General features: G+C 37.2%; 1 protein-coding gene across 2 annotated transcripts in view; it reads right to left on the reverse strand.

Moving 5' to 3' along the window:
* KHDRBS2 (KH RNA binding domain containing, signal transduction associated 2) overlaps positions 1 to 21,381 on the reverse strand; it is a 590,557-nt gene that overhangs the window by 187,454 nt on the left and 381,722 nt on the right. For both annotated transcript variants that reach the window (XM_042985303.1, XM_042985304.1), the window contains exons 5-6: positions 10,034 to 10,161; positions 3,889 to 4,087 (exon numbers count right to left, since the gene is read on the reverse strand). In XM_042985303.1, coding sequence (XP_042841237.1) covers positions 3,889 to 4,087; positions 10,034 to 10,161 — 327 coding nt within the window. The remainder of the gene's footprint in view (positions 1 to 3,888; positions 4,088 to 10,033; positions 10,162 to 21,381) is intronic.

The following is a 21,381-nucleotide window of genomic DNA, read 5'->3' on the forward strand; positions in this document are numbered from 1 at the left end:
CAGAGAATAGCAGCTCTTGAGTGTTAATCTGAGCTTGGTCTGAGACTTCAGAGATGCTGACAGCAGCTTATCAGCCATGTATTAAACTCTGTACATAATCATTGAATTGTTTACAGGGGAAAAAATTAAAATATGACATATGACAGGTTTTTATAAAACATGGCATAAAAGGGCATTTAAAGAACAGTTATCTACTTTTGCCTGTTATCAAGAGAATGTTATCATAGATATATTTTGGGAAATCTGCCAAGTTCAAAATATATTCTCCTTCTCTGGTAACTAGTGTCTCCCCATATTATCCTTGGGGCTGGGCCCCCAATAACCATGCTCATATTGTGTGAACTTGACCCTTACTCTTCCCTTGCACTGCTGGTTGGTAAGTAGTAGATCCCAGACTTAATATCCAGAAACTGTCCCTAGTCATGGCTGACTGACTAGTGTTGGACACCTGACAAGCCTGGGTGAGTATGACTCCCTCACCTGGGGATCTAGACTGGGACTGAGAGACAGACAGCCAGTCAGTGTCTGTAGGTGACGAGAACTGGACACAAATGTGGCAGCCCTGGGGTGGACATATGTTGATCAAGAGAAGCCAAAAATCCAGTAGATTGTAGACTAAAGTGAATGGAAACATATACGCAGAGAACAGAGATGAGATAGGAAAAGAGATTCTTGACAATTTTCTACTTCCTCGTTCTAGAACTTTCTTAAGGCCTGATGGTATTGCTATTACTGGACTTCATGACTCTCTATTCATATAACACCCCGCCCCCCCATCTCTGCTGTAGATTTTTAGTTCATTCACTTAACAAGTACTTATTTCATACATACTATGCCTCAGGAAAGAGATAGCAGAATCAAGACAGGGCCCTGTGTTTCCTGATCTGTGGGCTTGTTTACAGAGTAGAATGTATTTTTCTGTTTCCAATTTTGCACGTTTAAGATTGTCTAAAATTTTCAATATTGACACCTCCTATTGTATAAAAGATACTTTAGATGAGCACAATTCCCCTTTCCAGTAGAAAGGAAAACCCAAGTTGACAGGAAATCCAAGCCTCAGTGTTTATAAATTGCACAGCTAGTGACATGACAAGAATGCAAACCACCGGCTGCTGCTGTATGTTTCAAAAGTCAGGTCCTGTCCCCCCAGCAACACAGCTGACTTTCCCGCAAGCCAGACTTTCCGCTTCCCTCCCCAGGACTCCTCATCTCAATAAAGGACATCTGGATTTAACCCACTTGCTCAGCTCAAGGTTCAGTTTAACCTGCACTTCACAGAAACGTTGCAAAAATTCCTTTTACTTTCTTTTCTCACACATTACATCTATTTTATCATCCAAAACCTAACAGATCATTTTCCCAGTGCTCTCACACTCTGATCTCTCTTCTCATCCCCTCCAAGCCATCATTTTGCCAGTGGAGGATACTGCAATGAGTCACTCAGCAGTCTCTGTTTCTATTATTGGCCCACTCCTACCCCATATTCTGTTTTCCATGATGTCAACAGAGCCCCTTAAAACATAAATCTGATCATGGCATTGTCCTGCCCAAAACTCCAAAAGCCTCATCTACTTGACCTCATCTACTACCTCTGCCTCACACATTCTGCTCCAGCTTTAATGTTCTGTTTGCTGCTGGCCCCCAAATGTTCCAGGCAGGTCCCATTTCAGGGCACTTGTGCTTGCTGTTTCCTTTACCAGGGATGCCCTTTATGGAGGCATCCTCTCAGCCTGGACCCTTGCTCCATTAGGCATTTGTTCAAGTCTTTATGGCAGAGAGACCTTCCATAACAGCCCATGCTACTGTAGTGTCCTCCATCCACCTCTCTCCAGAGCACTTATCTCTACCTGGCATTACTTCATTCATTTGTTAATATATGTTTGTTTTCTGTCTCCCCTCACTAAAACGCAAACTTTATGAAAGCAGATATTTGGTCTGTTTTGTTCATAGCTACATCTCCAGGACCTTGAGAACAGTGCCTGAAATAAGACTGAGGCTCAGTAAATGATTGAGTGAATGAATAAAAGGGACTGGATACCTTAGAATCTAAATAAAAAATTCAGATAGTATGGCTTTACATATTTTCTTTTACTTACTCTAAAAACCACCCTCTCCTATTCAGTATATAACCCTTTCACTCATGTTTCTATAAACTCTTCATGCTTTTGTTGCTTACTCTTATTTGGCCTGCATTCCAGTGATCTATCCAACTATAAATTGGAATGCATGTGAAAGGCTACCGTGTGTTAGTAGCTACACAAAAGCTTACAATGTTTTGCCAGTCTTCTTCTCTTTCGCAGTGCCCTCCATGCCCTGTAACTTCTCTGATTAATAACAATGTTGACCACTATGACCTGAAAAGGTTTTCTCTCTCTTTTAATTTTTGAAATAAAGATCTGACTGCTTAAGCTTCTGTTTGGAAGACACAAATACCATGGTAACAAAACAATGCACATAAAAATGGCAGAGATAGAAGGTTTCTGAGAGGTTTAAAAAATTTCCATCATCCCATTGTGGATTTTTAATTCATTCATTTAACAAGTACTTATTTCATACATATTCATACTTATTTCATAGTTATTTCTCAGGAAAGAGATGGCAAAATCAAGACTAGGCTCTGTGTTTCCTAATTTGTGGTCATATTTACAGGGTGGAATATATTTTGTTTCTCATTTTGTAATTTTCAGATTAAGTTTTTCAATATTAATGCCTGATATTGATATCTAACTTTTTTGGTATCAAAAGATACTTTAGATGAACACATTTCTCCTTTGCCAGTAGAAATGGATTTCTAAACATAACTTTTCTTCCCTCTTGCAAATATTAGTCAATGTTTCATACTAAGCAGTAACGTCATTCCTAAATACTAACATACTCTCAGCACTAATACATTCTTCGTGATACCTATCAATCATGTTCACTTTATTTTGGATTAAGTTTTACTTGGTTATTAACCACTTCATTGAACATTTATGTGTTTTGAGTGCCCCACGTGTGACAGTAACTGTCCTTGAAGAGTTTATGCTTAATAAGTAACCATTCACAGAGGACATTTAAGAAGACAGCATGTGTGTGGGTGGCTGGATAAAATAATCCCCTAGACCAGGGATGAGCATGCTGGAAAGGTTAAAGACAAAATGAAACTGTTTCATAAGATGACGATTGGCTTGTATCAATTCACTTTAACATTTACAGTGGATTTACTATGGTTACACAAGTGAATAGGAAACTGCCTTTTTATAATTTTCACAGTATTCTAGTCACAGGGACTAGAATACAATGTGACCAGTGGAATATTAACAACCTGGATGAAAGATCAAAGGGTGTATCAAGTGACAGAGTGCTTGGGAAGCGAGGGGACTGCTTACAGACACTACATGTCTTCTGTTTATTCTATATTTTTTTAATTCTTCATATCTGCCAATTCCATATGTTTCATATGGTGAAAGACAGAGCAAGGATATTTAAGTGAAAGACAAACCACATGGTCTTACATTATTACCAAAGTTTATAATATAATAATAGTCAAATACTGCCGAGTTGGTTTTATGCTAGTCTTTAACATGTTCCAGAAGCTTCTGAATATTCAGACATTTTACATTGTATTCATAATTATTTCCCTTTTGAGATTGATCTTCTAAAGATAGGAAAATTCTTAAAATGCAAGCTACTTAACTGGTACGAACAATCATGGTCCCTGTAAAATAAAAGCTTTTCTCAAAAAAAGCTCTTGTTTAAATGCACTGATTAACTTCTGATGCAAATGACGTTTGCCTTCTGCAGCAAACATCATCTACTATATTCATGGTATATGAATGTCTTTGAGGGTTAGCTTGTTACCCAATGAATTGAGATCTTCCTAACAATGGGTTTCTCGAGGGTACTTACATATTCTTCATAAGCCTCGTGGGCTGGAGGAGGGGGTGCCCTGTATCCCGGCACAGCCGGTGCTCCGCGGGCTCGTGGAGTAGGGACACCTCTTGCTACAGGAGGCACTGGAAGAGCTCCACGAGTCACAGTAGTCCCTCGAGGGGTGAGGACACCCCGTCCAGGTGGGGGGGGAGGAGGAATGGCGCCCCCACGGCCCCTAGGAGGAACAGGTCATGTACAGATGAGAATCCAGTGATGAGAGAGACTGAAACAGACTAAAACAGACTACACTGATGGAAAGAAAACCAAATTTATTTCTGTATGCATGTGCGTGTGTGTGTGTGTGTGTGTGTGTGTGATTGAGACTCTTGAGGATGTAAAGCATTTGACGTCTATAGTAGAATAAATTTTGTAAATGCTATCTATGACTTACTTATAATGAAAATCGTATCAAATACTTTACTATAGAAAACCAACCAAACAACCAAACAAACAACCAAACACAAACCAACACACTCTCATTTTATTCCAGATTTGCCAAGAAGACCCAAATCAGAGTTTCTGGTAACATGTAAGTATCCTCTGCCTTTTAAAAGTTCACCTTATGCCACTTTGCTTTTACAAAAGACTGACTTTAGCACCTGTTTTCGCTAACTGAAAGATCTCAGAAGGGGATTTCTGCTTTTATGAAAAAGGCGAAAAACAAAAATAGAGTTTAGTATTTGTTTTTTATTTTTTATTTTTTTTTTTAATTTTTTTTTTTAACATTTATTTATTTTTGAGACAGAGAGAGACAGAGCATGAACAGGGGAGAGCCAGAGAGAGAGGGAGACACAGACTCTGAAACAGGCTCCAGGCTCTGAGCTGTCAGCACAGAGCCCGATGCGGGGCTCGAACTCACAGACTGTGAGATCACGACCTGAGCCGAAGTTGGATGCTTAACCGACTGAGCCACCCAGGCGCCCCAGTATTTGTTTTTTAGCGAGCCATTATAGGGCCAGTGCGCACCCCAAGCAGCGAGAGTGGAGCCACCAAGCTCCTTCCCCTGGTACTACACTCAGCATCTTACCATCAACCTGCCAGGGCTTTGAACTGTGTGAGCATCTGTGCTTTATCTCCATTTACTTTGTGCATCCATTAGCAAGATGTATCCTAAGGTATCAGAAAAGCCTGAGGTCATTTTTTGAGGGGTCTGAGAGCACTCAAAAATTTTGCATATAAATTAATGGCAATTGCTTCTTTGCTTTATTCCATTTCAGCTTATGAGATATTTCATAGGAATATTCTACTTTTGGATAGCAGGGGAAACCTGTATGGCTCACTGGACCATCTATGAGACTGAGCTGCTAAATGTCAATGTCTCCTCCATGTTGGAAGTTATTGACAGTGAGTGCAACGTTGTAACTTACAATGAAAAAAATCTGTGTGCGCTTTCATACTTTAATAAAATGTGGAACTCTAAGCATGGTGATATCATTCTGTTTATTATAGTAGCTTCAGCTTAAGGTCATTGAAATCGGAACTCATTGTCACTGATTTGTCATCATGCATACAACCCCCTGAACTGGTATAGTCACTAATATAATTTATTTTCCTATGGTAACTACGGTGTTAGTGAAATACATTAGGATTCTGCAATAAAAGAATAGACTGAATGCTCTGTACTACAGTGCTTGACACAAAAGTAACTTGTATTAAAAGCCTAAGATCAAATGGTTGCAGCCAACTTTTATGGTTTTCCAAGGCCTTTGGAAAGGTTGAGTGTTTGAAGTCTTTGGGCAAAAGCATGGTTATTTCACTTTTTATTATGTCTGAAAGGCTGGCCTCCAGAAAGCACTGCTTTCAGCAGGAACACTAAAGCTTTGGGAAAAATGATGATCATTGGGATGTCAACAATCACACTGCTTGGCTGTACCCACAGATGGGGGATGTAGGTTAGGCTTTCTGCTATGAATAGCAGTCAGCTGGCTCTTTCTTGCTTGCAGAAAATGAGCTTTTGTGACTGAACAGTAAGAATGCTGGTAAAGCTTTTAAACGTTTTAAATAGATTATAGAGCTGATGAATAGAGAAATTATCAGAGAACTTATTGTAAGTCTAATGTATAGAGAATGCTCTCCTAGATTGGGGAAGGTGAAATACAAAAGACCCAGAAGGCCCAGTGCCCACTTCAAACACAACAATAGCTGAGAACACAATATACTATATTATCATCAAAATATAAAACACATCTATGGAAAATGATGTAAAGACCAATTTTACCTTCACTGGGCCTCCAAGGGTCTGTTTCCTCAGCAGGGTGAGCATACATCCAGGTTTGCCCAGAATAATTCTGATATACAACTGCTGTCCTAGCTTCCTGTTTAGTTTAGCATTTTAACATTCTCAAAAGTGTCCAGGTGTGGGTAGTAAATGATTTTCACAAGTCTTATTTTAATGAATAATCACAAGGAAGAACTATAACTCCCCGGGTTTAAGGTGGATTTTTTTTTTCTAATGGGTAAAATCAGATCTCTCAATCTGTAACAACTGTTCCTGCTTTAAAATTATATGATGCTCACATCAAATCTAATTTCTCATCCTATTCCTCCGTCAGTTGTGTCCCAGACACAGCCCTAGAAAACCTGTTTCCTGAATCTGACTCATCACCTCCGTACACTATGTTCTTTCCCTGGAATTTTAATCTCATATCTCTTTTCTCCAATTCAGCTGAAGTTTCACATCATCTATTTTAGGATACTGTCCCCGGCTGAGTCTACACTACAGTATTCTTCATTTTTCTGACTTCTCAAAAGTTTTCCATTCTCAATACTCCACCTCCTGCTCATTCCAGAACTGAATGCAATCTAGTTATTGCTTCCCCACTTTGCTGAAAATACTCTTTCTGAGATTACCAGTAACTTTTCACTGGTAACAAATCCACTGGATTCATTTACAGTCCCCATTTCACTGAACTTGCTATATTTATCACTGTGGATTACTATTTGGAAAATGCCCTCTTTGGACCCTTGCATTCTCTAAGGCTAATGACGACTGTTACCTGTTTCCTTCCTAACACATGCCATATCCTGGATTATATGCCTTCTATCAGAGGTTCCTTAACTTGTCTGCATTTCAGAATTTACCTGAAGACCTTCAAAAAATTCCAAATTCCAGACCACACCCCAGGCCAGTTAAATCACAACCTCTAATGGCAGGAAGCCCTCAGTGATTCCAGTATGTAGACCAATTTGGGAAGCACTGCCCTATATGTATCATCTAATTCAAAAATCTTGACAAGGTTGTCATGTAGACATTTCTAAGATACTTTGAAGGTTGAGTAACAAGTCACAGAAAGTACAAGTCACCTGCTCAAGGTCCTACTAGATCCATAGATCTTGGATAATTATAGGAATAACTATAGTCTTTGTTTAACTTGGTCCCTCACCAAATCTTATTTGATGTCATTAATCTCTAACTAAGCTAGATGTCAAAGAGTTATCCTTGTGTGGGCCACTCTTTCTTCTCCAACATCTAATACAGTACTAATTCCTATAAATTCTTATCTCTAATCTAGCCCTGTATCTCTATACAAGGGCTGTGCATTTCTGTCTTGGATAATGGACTTGTCTCCTCACTGGCTTCCCTGCCATAAATCAGGGTCTTTATGTCCGTCTCTCTTTGATTGCTCTACTTCTCTATCAGTCACAGTAATGACTGAGCAGTCTTTCTTAGAAACAAATACGATTATTCCTTTCTTCAACAAACTCCATCAGTTCTCTGTATTAATTCTCATTAATTAATGAACAAAAGCCTTCAAAATCTGCCCCTAATGTTTTATATTCCACAGTTTGCTCTAAATATATAGTGATGAAGTGCATCAGAGATGTCAAATATCTTAATTCTTCAAATATGTACTATGAATTATTATATAGATGTAATGCTTTGTTCTCTGGTATGCATAATGATTGGAGGATTAGGTAGTTTTCATAGATATATTTGCTGCAATGTAAATCATTTTAATTAAACAAATTATTATAGAAGTTTTCAAATATCCCAGGCACCATTCTTTTTTAATATAAATATAACTGAATAACTTAATAAAGTCATAATTTCATAAGTATGTACAAATTAGCATCCATTAACTCATGTTTTCAAGAACTTTCTAATCAATATGATTTTCTGTTTTGTAAAACTGTTTCCTTATTCTTTTTTTTAACTGTAGATACATTCCATCATGTGGTTTGAAATAAAAGACAACAGAGTTCTGGTCTATTTACTTTCATTAATGTTAATACATTAATGATACCAATATTGCACTGAAGTGAGGTTTAAATTCCAACATTAATTTTATCTTTTTTTCCCATAATACATATGTAGTATTAGATTTGTATGATATATATGGGATATTAAAAACCAAAAATGTTCAAGGAAATTTTTCTTCTAACATTTAAAAATCGGGACCACAAAGCACTATTCTTTATTAAATCATTAAAGAGATTAATATGTTAGAACAAAGCTTTACTGAAATTGAAATCTTATAGGGTCCACTCAAGTATGCAAATATAATATTACATTAAAGAACTTCAATAAGAAAACAAAATCTAATAATATGAAGATTTTATAATCTTAAAAAGCAGGTTAATGCATTATTTTTAAAAGATGGTCCCAATTTCAAAGAAAAAGGATAGAAAAAAACTTGTCCCCTCTGTAGATTTTCTAAATATTTATTAGTTTACATCACGTAAAACTACAAAATTTGGTATTTTGGGAATCACAAAAGTGACAGCTATGTTATTTAAAGCAGATGATTTAATCAACTTAAGATTACCTGCAATGATGTCATTTCACAACCCATCATGATGAGGTTAGAAATGTACAAGGTTTTATAAATGACTTATTCCATAAAAGTACGTCCACAAAAAAGTATGTCACATTAAATTTTAGCAATGAAAAATGTTCTTTATCAGCATCAGAGAGCTCTTTTTTTTTCATTTTTAGAGATAAAAATGCAATAATAAGCTCTCACAGATTTTCAGAAGTTTTTCCTTTAGTCAAATGTAAATTTCAGAATTGCCAGAATTTACCTTTAAATAGTTACTGCCTTGATATATTTTTTTGGAAATTTATCATTTTTAATTTTTTCCCCCGATTCACTGTAAAATGGAGGCATTTATGACTTAAATGTTAAAACAGTGTTTTTTTTGACACTGGTGGTCAACAATAATTAGGACATAATTTACTAAATAAATTGAATCAGCAAAGTATCCTAAAATCTCATAAGATGATTTCTATGCAATGTACGAATTAATATTCTAGACCTGTGTCTTTTAGAGATTTGAAGCCCAACTATAATCAGGTAAAGAGAATGAATTACACAGTCTGTGCATGAAGGCTATTAGTATATTTTGCTTTATCTCTTTGCAAACCAATGCTTTCTGTTGAAAGCTTCACTAATTCAGAATCGTACAAAACAAACTCTGATGCAGAAAGATGCCAAATTTTTGGAAAGTGAATATCAAGTAAAATCTTCTCTGTTGACCAAGGACATTGCAAAGTCAAATGTAACTGAATTTTAAATACTCTTACCATCAGCCATATAAGAAGTGTGCTCTGGCTTTCTGGACTGGTGGTATAAGTATTATCTACCTGTCTATCTAAATGTCTATCTATCTATCATCACCTATGTCTCTACCTATCCAGAATGACTATCAATTCAAGGGCCACTCAATGCACAGACCAATGTATAGCTTTCTCTTCCTGCAAGGTCATCCTGGTTGAAAAAGACAAATAATTGTATCATCTGCATGCCCTAATCCTGGAGACAGAACCACAAAGAAGAAAGTCTCAGGTTTGCGCCTCTGATTTTCTTAGGATAGCTGGTTAGAGTTCCACCTGTGAATTCTAGAGTCAGACTGCTTGTGTAACCTCAGGCATATTCTTAACACCTTTCTGTACCTCAATTTCTCACCTGTGAATAATACTTAACCCTGCATGGAAGATTTGATGAGTTAACTTATGAAAGTTCCTATGTGTTATATAAGCATTCACTGTCCTTGCTTTTGTTGTGGTGGTGGTTGTTGATGATGTTGTTTATTCCTAGCTATGATCATGGCACAGAGCAGATCAGTAAAGGCTTGCCATCCTTGATTACAGTTAATTTATTTCAAGTAAGAGCTAATGTACCTTGAAGGGGTTGTGGGGGCTATTCTGATCCCTCTGCCTCTAATACCTCTGCCACGACCAGAGTCCTCTGAGCCATTTAAGTAAGATAATTCACGTAGCTGTTCCTGACGAATTTCATCATTGTAGTCCTAGGGAAACAAAAACAAAAAACATGACCTGATCAGTTAAAATGGGGCATGGGGATCTTAGAGCTGAACAAACACAGTATGAAAGGACATTTTTCATCTATTTTCTGGAGCCTTGTCTATGAAAATCTGAAATGATGTAAAAGTGTATATACTTTAAATTCCTATTTTTATAGAGAGAAATGGGAAGTTGCTTCTTTTATCAAGGAAATACTCAGCAGGAAATCAGATGAAATGTGCTGGGATATCACTTGATGTGTTAACCAGAAAAGGAAAGACAGCAATATAGAATGAAATCTTGGAATGTACCACAGTTATGATTAACATAAAGATTACTGAAAAACAACTCTACTGGGGTGATATGTGTAAATTGCGAATGACTGCATGACATTCAAATAGCTCCTGGTGCATAAACCAAAAAGGTGCAATCTCAAGGCCCGAGGTAGACACTGTGTTAAAATCATAAAGAAGTGCAAATAATATAGCAGAGTTTCAGAAAACTGAGAAGCTGTGCAATCCAACAAGCTTGATGGACAATATTTAAAAGTAAGGAATTTTCTATGTGTTCTAGCATTGGGCTGATAGAAAGATAGCCATAGCAAAAGGCAAATTTCGTAGTGATAACCAGAGATTTAGCAAAGTCAAAGGGATTACCTTTATCTTTTGTCAGTGTGGAAATTTATCAGTCATTTCAATGGGACCAAAGAATGGATGTGAGGCACTAAAGGTGAATACTCTTTAAAGACAAATATCAGTCTTACCTGTTTCTCCTTTTATTCACACACACACACACACACACACACACCTGCTTGAATAGTACAAAACTGAATAAGTGGTTATTTTTACCAAGTGGCTAATCTGATTAAATTCTTTTTCAGTAAACATATGTTTAAGTGAAATCAATCTGCTGAATTTTCTAGTGCTGGAGAGGTGACTAGAAGTGGACACTAGAAATATTTGTGAAGGGCAGGCTGACAGAAATCATGTTGGAAGTCTAGCTGTGGACCCAAAAAACAAACATATCGTTTAACCAAATGTTGCCAGTTTACCTCTGCATATATACGTTAACAGTAATATTACATGAAAACTGTGCTACTCACCCACACACCTCTGTTTAGAAAAAGGCAGGGATGCATTCAACCTATAAGGATTTCTAATGTACAACTTTATCTCATGCTCCAAAAACTGCCTTGATTACAAGAAAAGTACTAGTCACTCCAAAGCATAAATTTTCTGATTTTTAACATGATGCTTTCACATTCATTCTCTTCAGCACCTCATAAGGGGCTGAACACAGCTGGCTGACAGAAGAACTACACAGTAGAAAATTACAGTTTCTAAGAAGTCACATATATTCAATTTATACCTCTTAATTTTCACATTCAAGTAACCACCAAACGGAAGAATATACATGTCCGTTATTTTATCAGGATCGGGGAGTGTGATGAATTGCCACTTCTGAGTGAGCTGACCAGCCATTAAATTCCATAAATAAAATGAAAAATTAATTCCATAATTTTCCCACATAATATTCCTAATTTGCAAGAGAATCTTTGTGTGATTTCTTATCTGAGGAAAATCCATGAATTCTCAGGGTCTTTAAAAATTGTAAAAAGAGAGACCATTGTTGGAAACAATGAAATTTAAAAATTTAGAAATTTTAGGGGCGCCTGGGTGGCTCAGTCAGTTAAGCGTCCGACTTTGGCTCAGGTCATGATCTCACGGTCTGTGAGTTCGAACCCCGCATCGGGCTCTGTGCTGACAGCTCAGAGCCTGGAGCCTGCTTTGGATTCTGTGTCTCCCTCTCTCTCTGACCCTCCCCCGTTCATGCTCTGTCTCTGTCTCAAAAATAAACATTTAAAAAAATTAAAAACAATTAAAAATTTAGAAATTTTAGATGAATTCAATTTATGTAAAAATTTACTTTTATGCCAGAATCAGAAAATGTAATAATGTGGATGTGGTCTTATTCGTTGTGTAATCTTAAAGAAGAGGAAGATGAGGCTGAGAAGAAAATAGGGAAGAAAGAGGAGGAACTTATTCAGAGAGCAGGAAAGAATAATTCCCAATTTGGTCAGGCCTCCCTGAATGCATACCTTGGATAGGTCGCATCACACGGACTCTGGAATTATCCATGTGATTTGCCTTAGTCAATTGAACAAGAAATGTAACAAAAGCAAAGACATGAAAAGTCCTTCCATACCGGAGATTGTCCTTTCTTGTCACTGGAGACTTATGCTACCAGGTGAAGAAGCCAGGCTGGCTTCCTGGATAATGAGAGACCATGTGGAGAGAGGCTCCAGTCACCCCTTCCTTCCCACCGTCCCATCTGTTATCCCAAACATAAGAGTGAGGTCATCCTAGGCCATCCAATATGAGTCAAGCTGATGAAGACCATAAAAAAATCACTTACTTACCCCCGGAACTGGTAGAAATAAATAATAAAGTGGTGCTTTAAGCCAGCATTGTGGTCGTTTGTTTTGTGCAAAAGCTAACAAACAGAGAGGGGACTGCTCAGCATGGAACACGAGAGACCAAAGTCAGAGGGGCATACTTCAGCAGTCTTTTCCCTGTCCTGTCCAAAGGAGGGTGCTTAGACCCAGATGTGATCTATATATTATTTGGGGTATGTGTAGCCCTGCTATGGAGGGAAATGTAACTAATGTCATACCCTGGTGTCATTAAAGTTTGAATTGTCCACTTAAAACACTTTATTCAGAGTCTATGCTCACCAATCCAACTGCAGATTGGAATTCAGGTCCTAGAAAGAAATCTGCTAACATGCAGAGAATCTGTTTATTTTTTAACAAGAATATTTGACACTGCAGGTTAATTCTTAGTGTAAGTAAAACAACTATTATTGATATATAATGATATACAATCAGGTTTTCTATGAGCTTAACTAGATATTCTGTTTTGAGAAATGGATCATCTTCCAGGATTGTGGTGGTCAAGAGAATACAAACCTCCAATTACAGATGTAATTGACTAAAATTTCCAGTTGCTCTGTTCTGAAACCTCTTGTCCCCAGTGCCATGCTCCCCATGAGTGACTCTTAGTCAGTGGCTAAATGTGGTCAAGATGCTAAAATAGGCCCATTCTTGGGAATCACAAGACCCGTCTTCCTATACCTGAAGGATTCCCTGACAGCCTTGCTGAACTTGTTTTAATCTCATTGCACCAGGGCAGTCGAGGCCCCTCTACCTCTCTTTCCTTTGGGTCAGATATTGTAGTGTGAGGGCTCTCCAGCATTCTCTGGCTCCCTTCTTATTTTGTGTTAAAGAGAATTTTCCCTAACAAAATCCTTATGTGTATAATCCCAACTTGGCATCTGCTGCTTGAAGGACACAAACCAACATACACAATGTTAACAAAACCAAGTTTGCTAAGATTACAAAACTGAGAGCTTTGGTAAATGCATTAATGTCAATGCTGGTGGAGCCTGTTCTGTTCAACACACCTTATGCTCTGATTAAATTGGAGTGCTTGCCATTCTCTTACTTAAAAATGGTCATATACAGATTAAATGTGAACTGTGAACTGATTATTGATTACCATAAAGGGTGGTGATTGATATTTTTTAAGAAAATGAATTGTATGTTGCCCAATTTTTTGTAACACTTCACTTAGTAAGACAATATGAAAGAGTCATCAACATATTTTGGGCCGGAGGTCAGAACAACTTGGTAGGTGCAGATAAACTGCAGCAACAATGAAAAACTGTGGGTACATGTGTGTGATGGGGTAGCAGAGAAAGAAAATGGGCATCCACGAAAAAATTTAGTAGGAGTCCTCAACTGGGAAGTATATGATATATTTGGGAAAGGTAGGGACAAAAGACATTTAAGGTGCAGAGATGGCTAGAAGTAGAACATTAACAAGATAAAAGAAGGAATGAGGAAAAAAGTGTAGAGGTGGAGAATTTATATTTGGTCTTAATCAGCTTAAATTTAAAATGCCAAAGTGGGGTGCCTGGGTGGCTCAGTCGGTTGAGCGTCCGACTTCGGCTCAGGTCACGATCTCCCTGTCCGTGAGTTCGAGCCCCGCCCCGCGTCGGGCTCTGTGCTGACTGCTCGGAGCCTGGAGCCTGTTTCAGATTCTGTGTCTCCCTCTCTTTCTGGCCCTCCCCCGTTCATGCTCTGTCTCTCTCTGTCTCAAAAATAAATAAACGTTAAAAAAAAATAAATAAATAAAATGCCAAAGTGACAGTAAGGGTTATCTTAGAAATTCAGATCTGGGTAGGGAGAGTAAATATGAGAGTCATCTACACATATTTATGATAATAGAAGCACAAAGATTGTATAAGAGATTAGTAAAAGAATGTAGTGATTAGAATTTTCTAATCTACTTTTAATGCAAATTTGTATCCTTGAAGATGTCACTTATTAACTGTAGTGTTTGGATCATTAAATGTTAAGTGACCAGGCCTTTTAATAAACTCAGGTTTGTCTAATTAGACAACCAAAATATACACACTTCTGTATTTATAGTAATGAAGCATCTACATGTTTCAAATAAATATGGAAAAGAACTTTTTAAATGTCTGCATGTAGGAATAGTTGATACTAGTAACTTCCTAGACTGAATATATTCTGTGTATTGTTTTATAACAAATATAATTTTCTAAACCCTAAAATCTGTAATTTTTTATTATAGTGCTTACTTCCAGTCTTCATTAAGCACAAACCTATTTTTGAATTAATCTTTCATAACTAGAACCTGAGTCTACCTGAAGCTAGTATATCCAGCTGGACATTTAACTGTGGTATGAGTTGCTGATACTTTAGTTATATAAAATCTTAATGACACGAGCAAACAAAACCTTCCAAGTTTACCTTGCAAATGTTATCTTATCAAAAATATATCACTACCTAGTTCACCTGGTGTTATTGAGTTCTAAGGTGCTGGGGTCATGAAATATGTATACATACGAATGTGTGGCTGTAGTTTTACGGCATTTACAATTTTTATGCCCAATTTGCTAACAACATATTCATTGAGATGTAAAAATATAAGTTTATAAATAGTAATTATGAAAACTTTCATTTTATGATATTATTTCATTTATTACTATAATATTAAGAGATCTTTGAGAGATAAAGACATAAATATAGAAAAATAATTACCTAAGCATGTGATAAAGTTCATAAAGGACAAAGAAAGGTACAATTATGACAATTCAGGATGAACAAAAGTGGGAAAATTAATTTCCAGTCACTTAAAATAAATAAATAATAATATAGATAATTTAATAGATAAAATATTAAATATGATTTATTATAAATGATGAGATAATAAAATAATAAATATTAAAAATAAAATATTATATGTTTAACTTGTATGCAAAAGCAGAATATTTCAAAATTTTTGAAATAAAGCTAACCCTCATATTATAAAATTGTTCTTGTCAAGAAAAAATGAAAGTTATACTTACAGATGAACCTTACTATTATTTTAAATAAGATTCAACTGATGAATGGATAAAGAAGAAGTGGTTTATATATACAATGGAATATGGGGCGCCTGGGTGGCTCAGTCTGTTAAGCGTCCGACTTCAGCTCAGGTCACGATCTCGTGGTCCGTGAGTTCGAATCCCGCGTCGGGCTCTGGACTGATGGCTCAGAGCCTGGAGCCTGCTTCCGATTCTGTGTCTCCCTCTCTCTGCCCCTCCCCCGTTCATGCTCTGTCTCTCTCTGTCTCAAAAGTAAATAAAACCTTAAAAAAAAAATTTACAATGGAATACGACTTGGCAAAGAGAAAGAATGAAGTCATGCCATTTGCAGCAATGTGGATGGGACTGGAATGTATTATGCTGAGTGAAATAAGTCAGTCAGAGAAGGACAGACACCATATGTTTTCACTCATAAGTGGATCTTGAGAAACTTAACAGAAGTCCATGGGAGAAAGGAAGGGGGAAATAGTTACAAAGAGGGAGGGAGGCAAATCACAAGAGACTCTTAAATAGAGAACACACTGAGGGTGGATGGAGGGATGGAGGAGAGGGGAAAGTGGGTGATGGGCATGAGAAGGGCACTTGTTGGGATGAGCACTGGGTGTTGTATGTAAGCCAATTTGACAATAAATTATATTCATAAGAAAAAAAAAAGATTCCAGGCCTGGGATTCCACACTTCAAATAATAAAGAATGCTTTACTACTTTGGCTATACCAGCAGTAAATAAATCATACGCACTCTAAAAATACTCTTTACCTTGAAGACAAACTAAGTTGCTTTAAAAATGCTGATTGGTTTGATCTGCAGCTTTGGGTTCAGACAGAAGGGGTCGTAACAGTGAACTTTTGAATGAATCTATCAAGGCTTAAATAACACATGCATATCATACAAAAACATTTTTAGAATTGATTCAAATTTTAATTTTATTTTCCTACAATGTCCAAAAATTTCGCTTGTTTGCTACCAAAATCAGTTTTTAAAAATTGCTGTCTTGAAATAATAACAAAGATATTCACAATACTTGTTCTATATTCCTTTTGCTTAGGGTGAGGCAAATTAGCCCTATGAAACAAATTTCCATGAAATTCATGAGTGCTCCTTTTCGCATCTCCGACAAAGCCCTCCCACCGTGACGGCATATGGTGTAAACAATATACACAAAAGCTCAGAGCAGACAGATGTTTGGATGTTCCTAGAAAGGACTCATGCTCATAGTCTGCATATTTAATGTATATGCATAATTTCCCAGTTACATACACTCATGTCCATCTGTTATGATGGCATTTTGCCCACATACAAATTGGGAAGATTATTTCACTTGCGTATTGATGCCAGGTGATGACAGGTGTAGATAGGCTACCTGGGGGCACAGTGAGGGACCATTTTCCTGCCAAATTCCCTCCTCTCAGACTCTGATGGGCATTGGCGCTGCACATTTAAAACTGTGATTATAACCACTGGTAACATGTGAACGTATATTTGGCTCTACCAATGCCAAGACTGTCAGACAACATCAGGGGAGAATGAAATGCAGACTGTAACCCGTCTGGGCCATGACAAAGAGATCTGGGATTTCCTAAGCCCCTACAAACAATTAGGTTAGGGCACTTTCACTAGAGTAATAAACAAGAAAGTGCGGGAGGTAATGGGTCCTGTGCCAATATCAAATCTGTAGCTGGACTGGAATGGGTAGGAAGCTCTTTCAGAAAACAACCAGTGCTGTGCTGGATATTATTTAGCAAAACATCTTAGGCTATTAGATAACATCTTTTAGCCAACGCAGGATGAGTTTTAATCAGCCCGGGCGTGGTACCAGAAAACCTCATTAACAAAATGTGGTCAAAGAACAGTCAATTTAGATTTATTAAGAATCTGTTTGGTGCATGACTCTGCATAAGGTCTATATAAAGGCTTTATAAAGCTTATTCACCAAAGGACATCAAATATCACAAAGTAAAAATGTGGACTTTGTATCTTGAACCACTATGGATGGCAACTTCTGTTATTCAAGATTTTTTCTTTTTCCCCATTATAAAGTAATTTTGCACACCATATAAAAATCATCAAAGAATAAGACAATAATTATACATATTTTAGGTAGATATTTTGCAGGATTATTGGCTTATTTTCTCTCTTGTTTTATTTTACCTTAGCAAACATCAGCCACAGATATATGAGGTCTAGGAAGCAAGACCTTTTGAATGAGCACCAAAGGATTCATGTAATTGGGTGTATTTGACTTACGTATTTGGTGTCATTACTTCACCCATCCCGGCATATAAGAATCAGCCACTACCTTAGGGTGGATTTAGGGTCATAGATAAATATTTAGATAACAGTAAATGAGAGATTTGGGTTGTTATTCTAAAAATACCAAGTTCCATTTGTTTAAACAGAGCCAAAATGACATTTTTTTTCTGCAAATTTCCTTGGCAACTTTACTGCACACATGATACAGGAGTTCTCTCTCAATTTTAAGTTAAAATAGGCATTGATTTAATACTTTGGCATATCATATCAACCTTAATTTAGGGATGCAAAAACAAACCCCAAACTTCTGGCTAACACAGAATTGATGATAGTTATTAGTACATTGATCAAATGGGTCCAAATTCTTCTTAGCAAAGAATCAGCATGACAAGTATATATTTAGAAGAGAGTACAAATTCTGTGCATGAAAAACGTTGATAGAATATGGCACATGTGGGTGATTTTTATTAATAACCTTGTAATTCTGGGCCTTCCTTGGACATAGACAATTTATATATTCAAGGTGGTAAAAATGCATCTAACCAACCAGATTTTTTAAAGTGCTTAAAGGAATTTTGCTAAATAAATCACCATTTTACTTATTTAATGTCTTTTTGAGCAGCAAGTACATGTCAGACATTGATGTAGGTGTTGGAGACACAGTAGAGGAAAGCCCCTGAACCAGCAGAACTTAAGTGAATACAGAAAACTAGATCCCTACACCTGTTCATGAATTGTTCTTCTTTCTAGGCAAGGATAGATGCCTTCTTAGACTTGAAAACTGATTTATTCCCAATATTATAATGATGTTTTTAGTGGCTACTACCTTTCTACTTTGTTTTATTAAAAAATGTTGAACTCTACATTTCTGTTTTAGAAAGAAAAGTGTTAGAGAAAATCTCTCCTAGAAGTTCTTTGTTTTTTCCCAAATGAAAACATTGTGATGATTCCTTCTGAGTGTTTTAATCAGGGAAACAACAACCTACTCAGTCATGGCAACTTTTTTGAAGCTCTTTGAGAAGGGTATAAAATATGCTGCACATGCCTTTTTGTTTAAACTTGTCCTTTTATTTGGCTTGCAGTTACCAGTTCCTTCCAAATTTAATCTTTAAAAAAAACAAAACAAAACTTTGTATAGTATTCTTCCTGAACATTTAATCACATTACAGTAGATTAGCCCTTAAAAATAATTAAAGTGCTACTTTTTCAACTGTTGAATTAGAAGAGAGCAGGGGGCACCTGGGTGGTTCAGTTGGTTGAGCGTCTGACTTCGGCTCAGGTCATGATCTCACGGTTCTTGAGTTCAAGCCCTGTGTCAGGCTCTGTGCTGTCAGTTCAGAACCTGGAGCTTGCTTCGGATTCTGTGTCTCCCTCTCTCTCTGGCCCTCCCCTACTCACGCTCTGTCTCTATCAAAAAAATGAGTAAACATTTAAAAAAAAGTTATACTAGAAGAGAGCAGACTCATTTAGTAGCTGGGAAAGGTGAATGTAGGACAGAAGCCGAGCAGAGGCAAGCAGGAGTGAGAGTATCCAGCTAAGGTGAAGGATGCTAACTAAAGAGTTCAGCTACTGAAAACTCAAGAAAGGAAAGCAACAAACACCTGATGAAAAACTTTAGTTCCACGATCAGTGACTGAAGAAATGGACTTGTGATATATGAATGTAATACAATGAAAAAGTATTTGAAGACACATCAAAATATGATGTGAAAGTTCCCAAGTAGCCTCATGAAAGAAATTAGAATTGCAAAGTGAAAAGAACACTGATTTGAAGTTAGAGGGATTGGGTGTACATCCTTTCTTCCTTTCCTTGCTTCCATTAGTTCTGCCTCAATAGGAACTGTCTGTTGAATTGTTCAGCTGGATTCCTCTTCCTCAATTTACTAAGGTCCTTTAATGGACTGTAAATCATATTTGTTTATTTGTGGGTGGGTTTGTTCAGCCTCTGAATGGGTCTTGAGTTGGAGCCTCTTCATCAGGTGAGGAAGACTTGGGTTCTTTGCTGTCATGGGCTCATGCAGAGCAGCTGACATGCTGGGCTTCTCTGAACCGGGACAGCACAGCTCTCTGTCCTCAGGCTTCTCCTAATATTCCCTAGTTCCACAGGCCATGTGTATAGCTCTCCTCAAGAGCACTAAAGTCAACTGAAACAGGCAGCCCCCTTTTCTTCCTCCACATAATGAACATACATGGCGGGCTGTCAGAATCAATTATTCTGTAGAAAAGGTTCACTGCAGGAAGCCACCAGATCCCCTCAAACATGGGATTGATGGTCTGTTTTTAGGGCTCCTTTCAGGCCTTGGATCTCTTCCTTCTTTAACTCTGCATCTCAAAGAGTAAAGATAATGTCTGCTTTCTTGGAATCACATACAGTATCAGGTACTTCAAGACCATTCAGTTTCCCTACCAAGATACTTGTGTCTGTCAAGTCCTTTCATCAAAGCCAAGGGAGAAATAGTATTGAGAGTTAGCACTCAGGTCACAAACTTTTCCCTAATGCCTTCCCCACTCACTTTTAAGATTTAAGATTTATTCTGTAAACTTTGATTGAAAGACGGTAACCATTTAAATGTTCTATAAAGAACATGCTTTAGGATTCATCAACATCAGTTCTATGGTCCGTGATGAAGGTTATACTTTGATTTGCTTTTATCCCAACTGGAGAAATTATGGGCTCTCAAGAGGTGGGGAGACCAGTCAAAGGAACTTCAGTTTTCCTTCATTTCCTATGAAATGCAAGATCAAGCAACATCTGGATACTATCTACAGTGTTCTTGTCCTTTGCTTGAAGGTAGGATTCTTATTTTGTTCTAAAGATCTAGAATACTACCAGTGCAGGCTCATATCATTCAGAGCTAGGGATAGAAAGCAGAATTTATATTGAACCTGAACAAACATAATAAGGCCAGGAGCCAGGAAGGGGCATCTGGGACAATTGCATTCCTCAGTGAAAAAATATATTATTATTAAATATAGTAACACTCTTTATATTAAATACAGCAAATATGCTTATTTGTTTATATATTTGTTCTAGGTGCTACAAAAACAGTAAACAAATGGCCTTCATTGAATTTACTTACATTCTAAAGCAGGGAAACAGACAACCAAAAAGCAAACAAAGGAATAAGTAAGCTTATTTTAGACAATAATATGCTGTGATAAAAAGGAACAGGGCAACATTACGGAGGGGCTGTTTGGAAAAGCTGGTTTAGATAGGAAGTCAGTCAGAGCCTCTTTGAAGAGGTAACATACAAACTGTGACCTGAATGTAGAGAAGCCTGACATGCAAGGATCTGGATCAATAGTCTTCCAGGTAGCTGGAAGGCAAAGGCAATGAGACAGGAAGAAGCTGAGCTTCCTAAGGAACAGAGAGAATTCTGGTGCGTGTATATCAAGAATTTAGTAAGCACAGGAGAGAGTGATATTAGGTCAGATAAGTAGACAGGGGCTGGATCATACTGGCTCTTTTTGGTTTTATTCTAAGTATATTAGATGGCCTAGAGAGTATTTAACTGGACAG

This window comes from Panthera tigris, chromosome B2, assembly GCF_018350195.1.
Source record: "Panthera tigris isolate Pti1 chromosome B2, P.tigris_Pti1_mat1.1, whole genome shotgun sequence".
Classification (NCBI taxonomy): domain Eukaryota; kingdom Metazoa; phylum Chordata; class Mammalia; order Carnivora; family Felidae; genus Panthera; species Panthera tigris.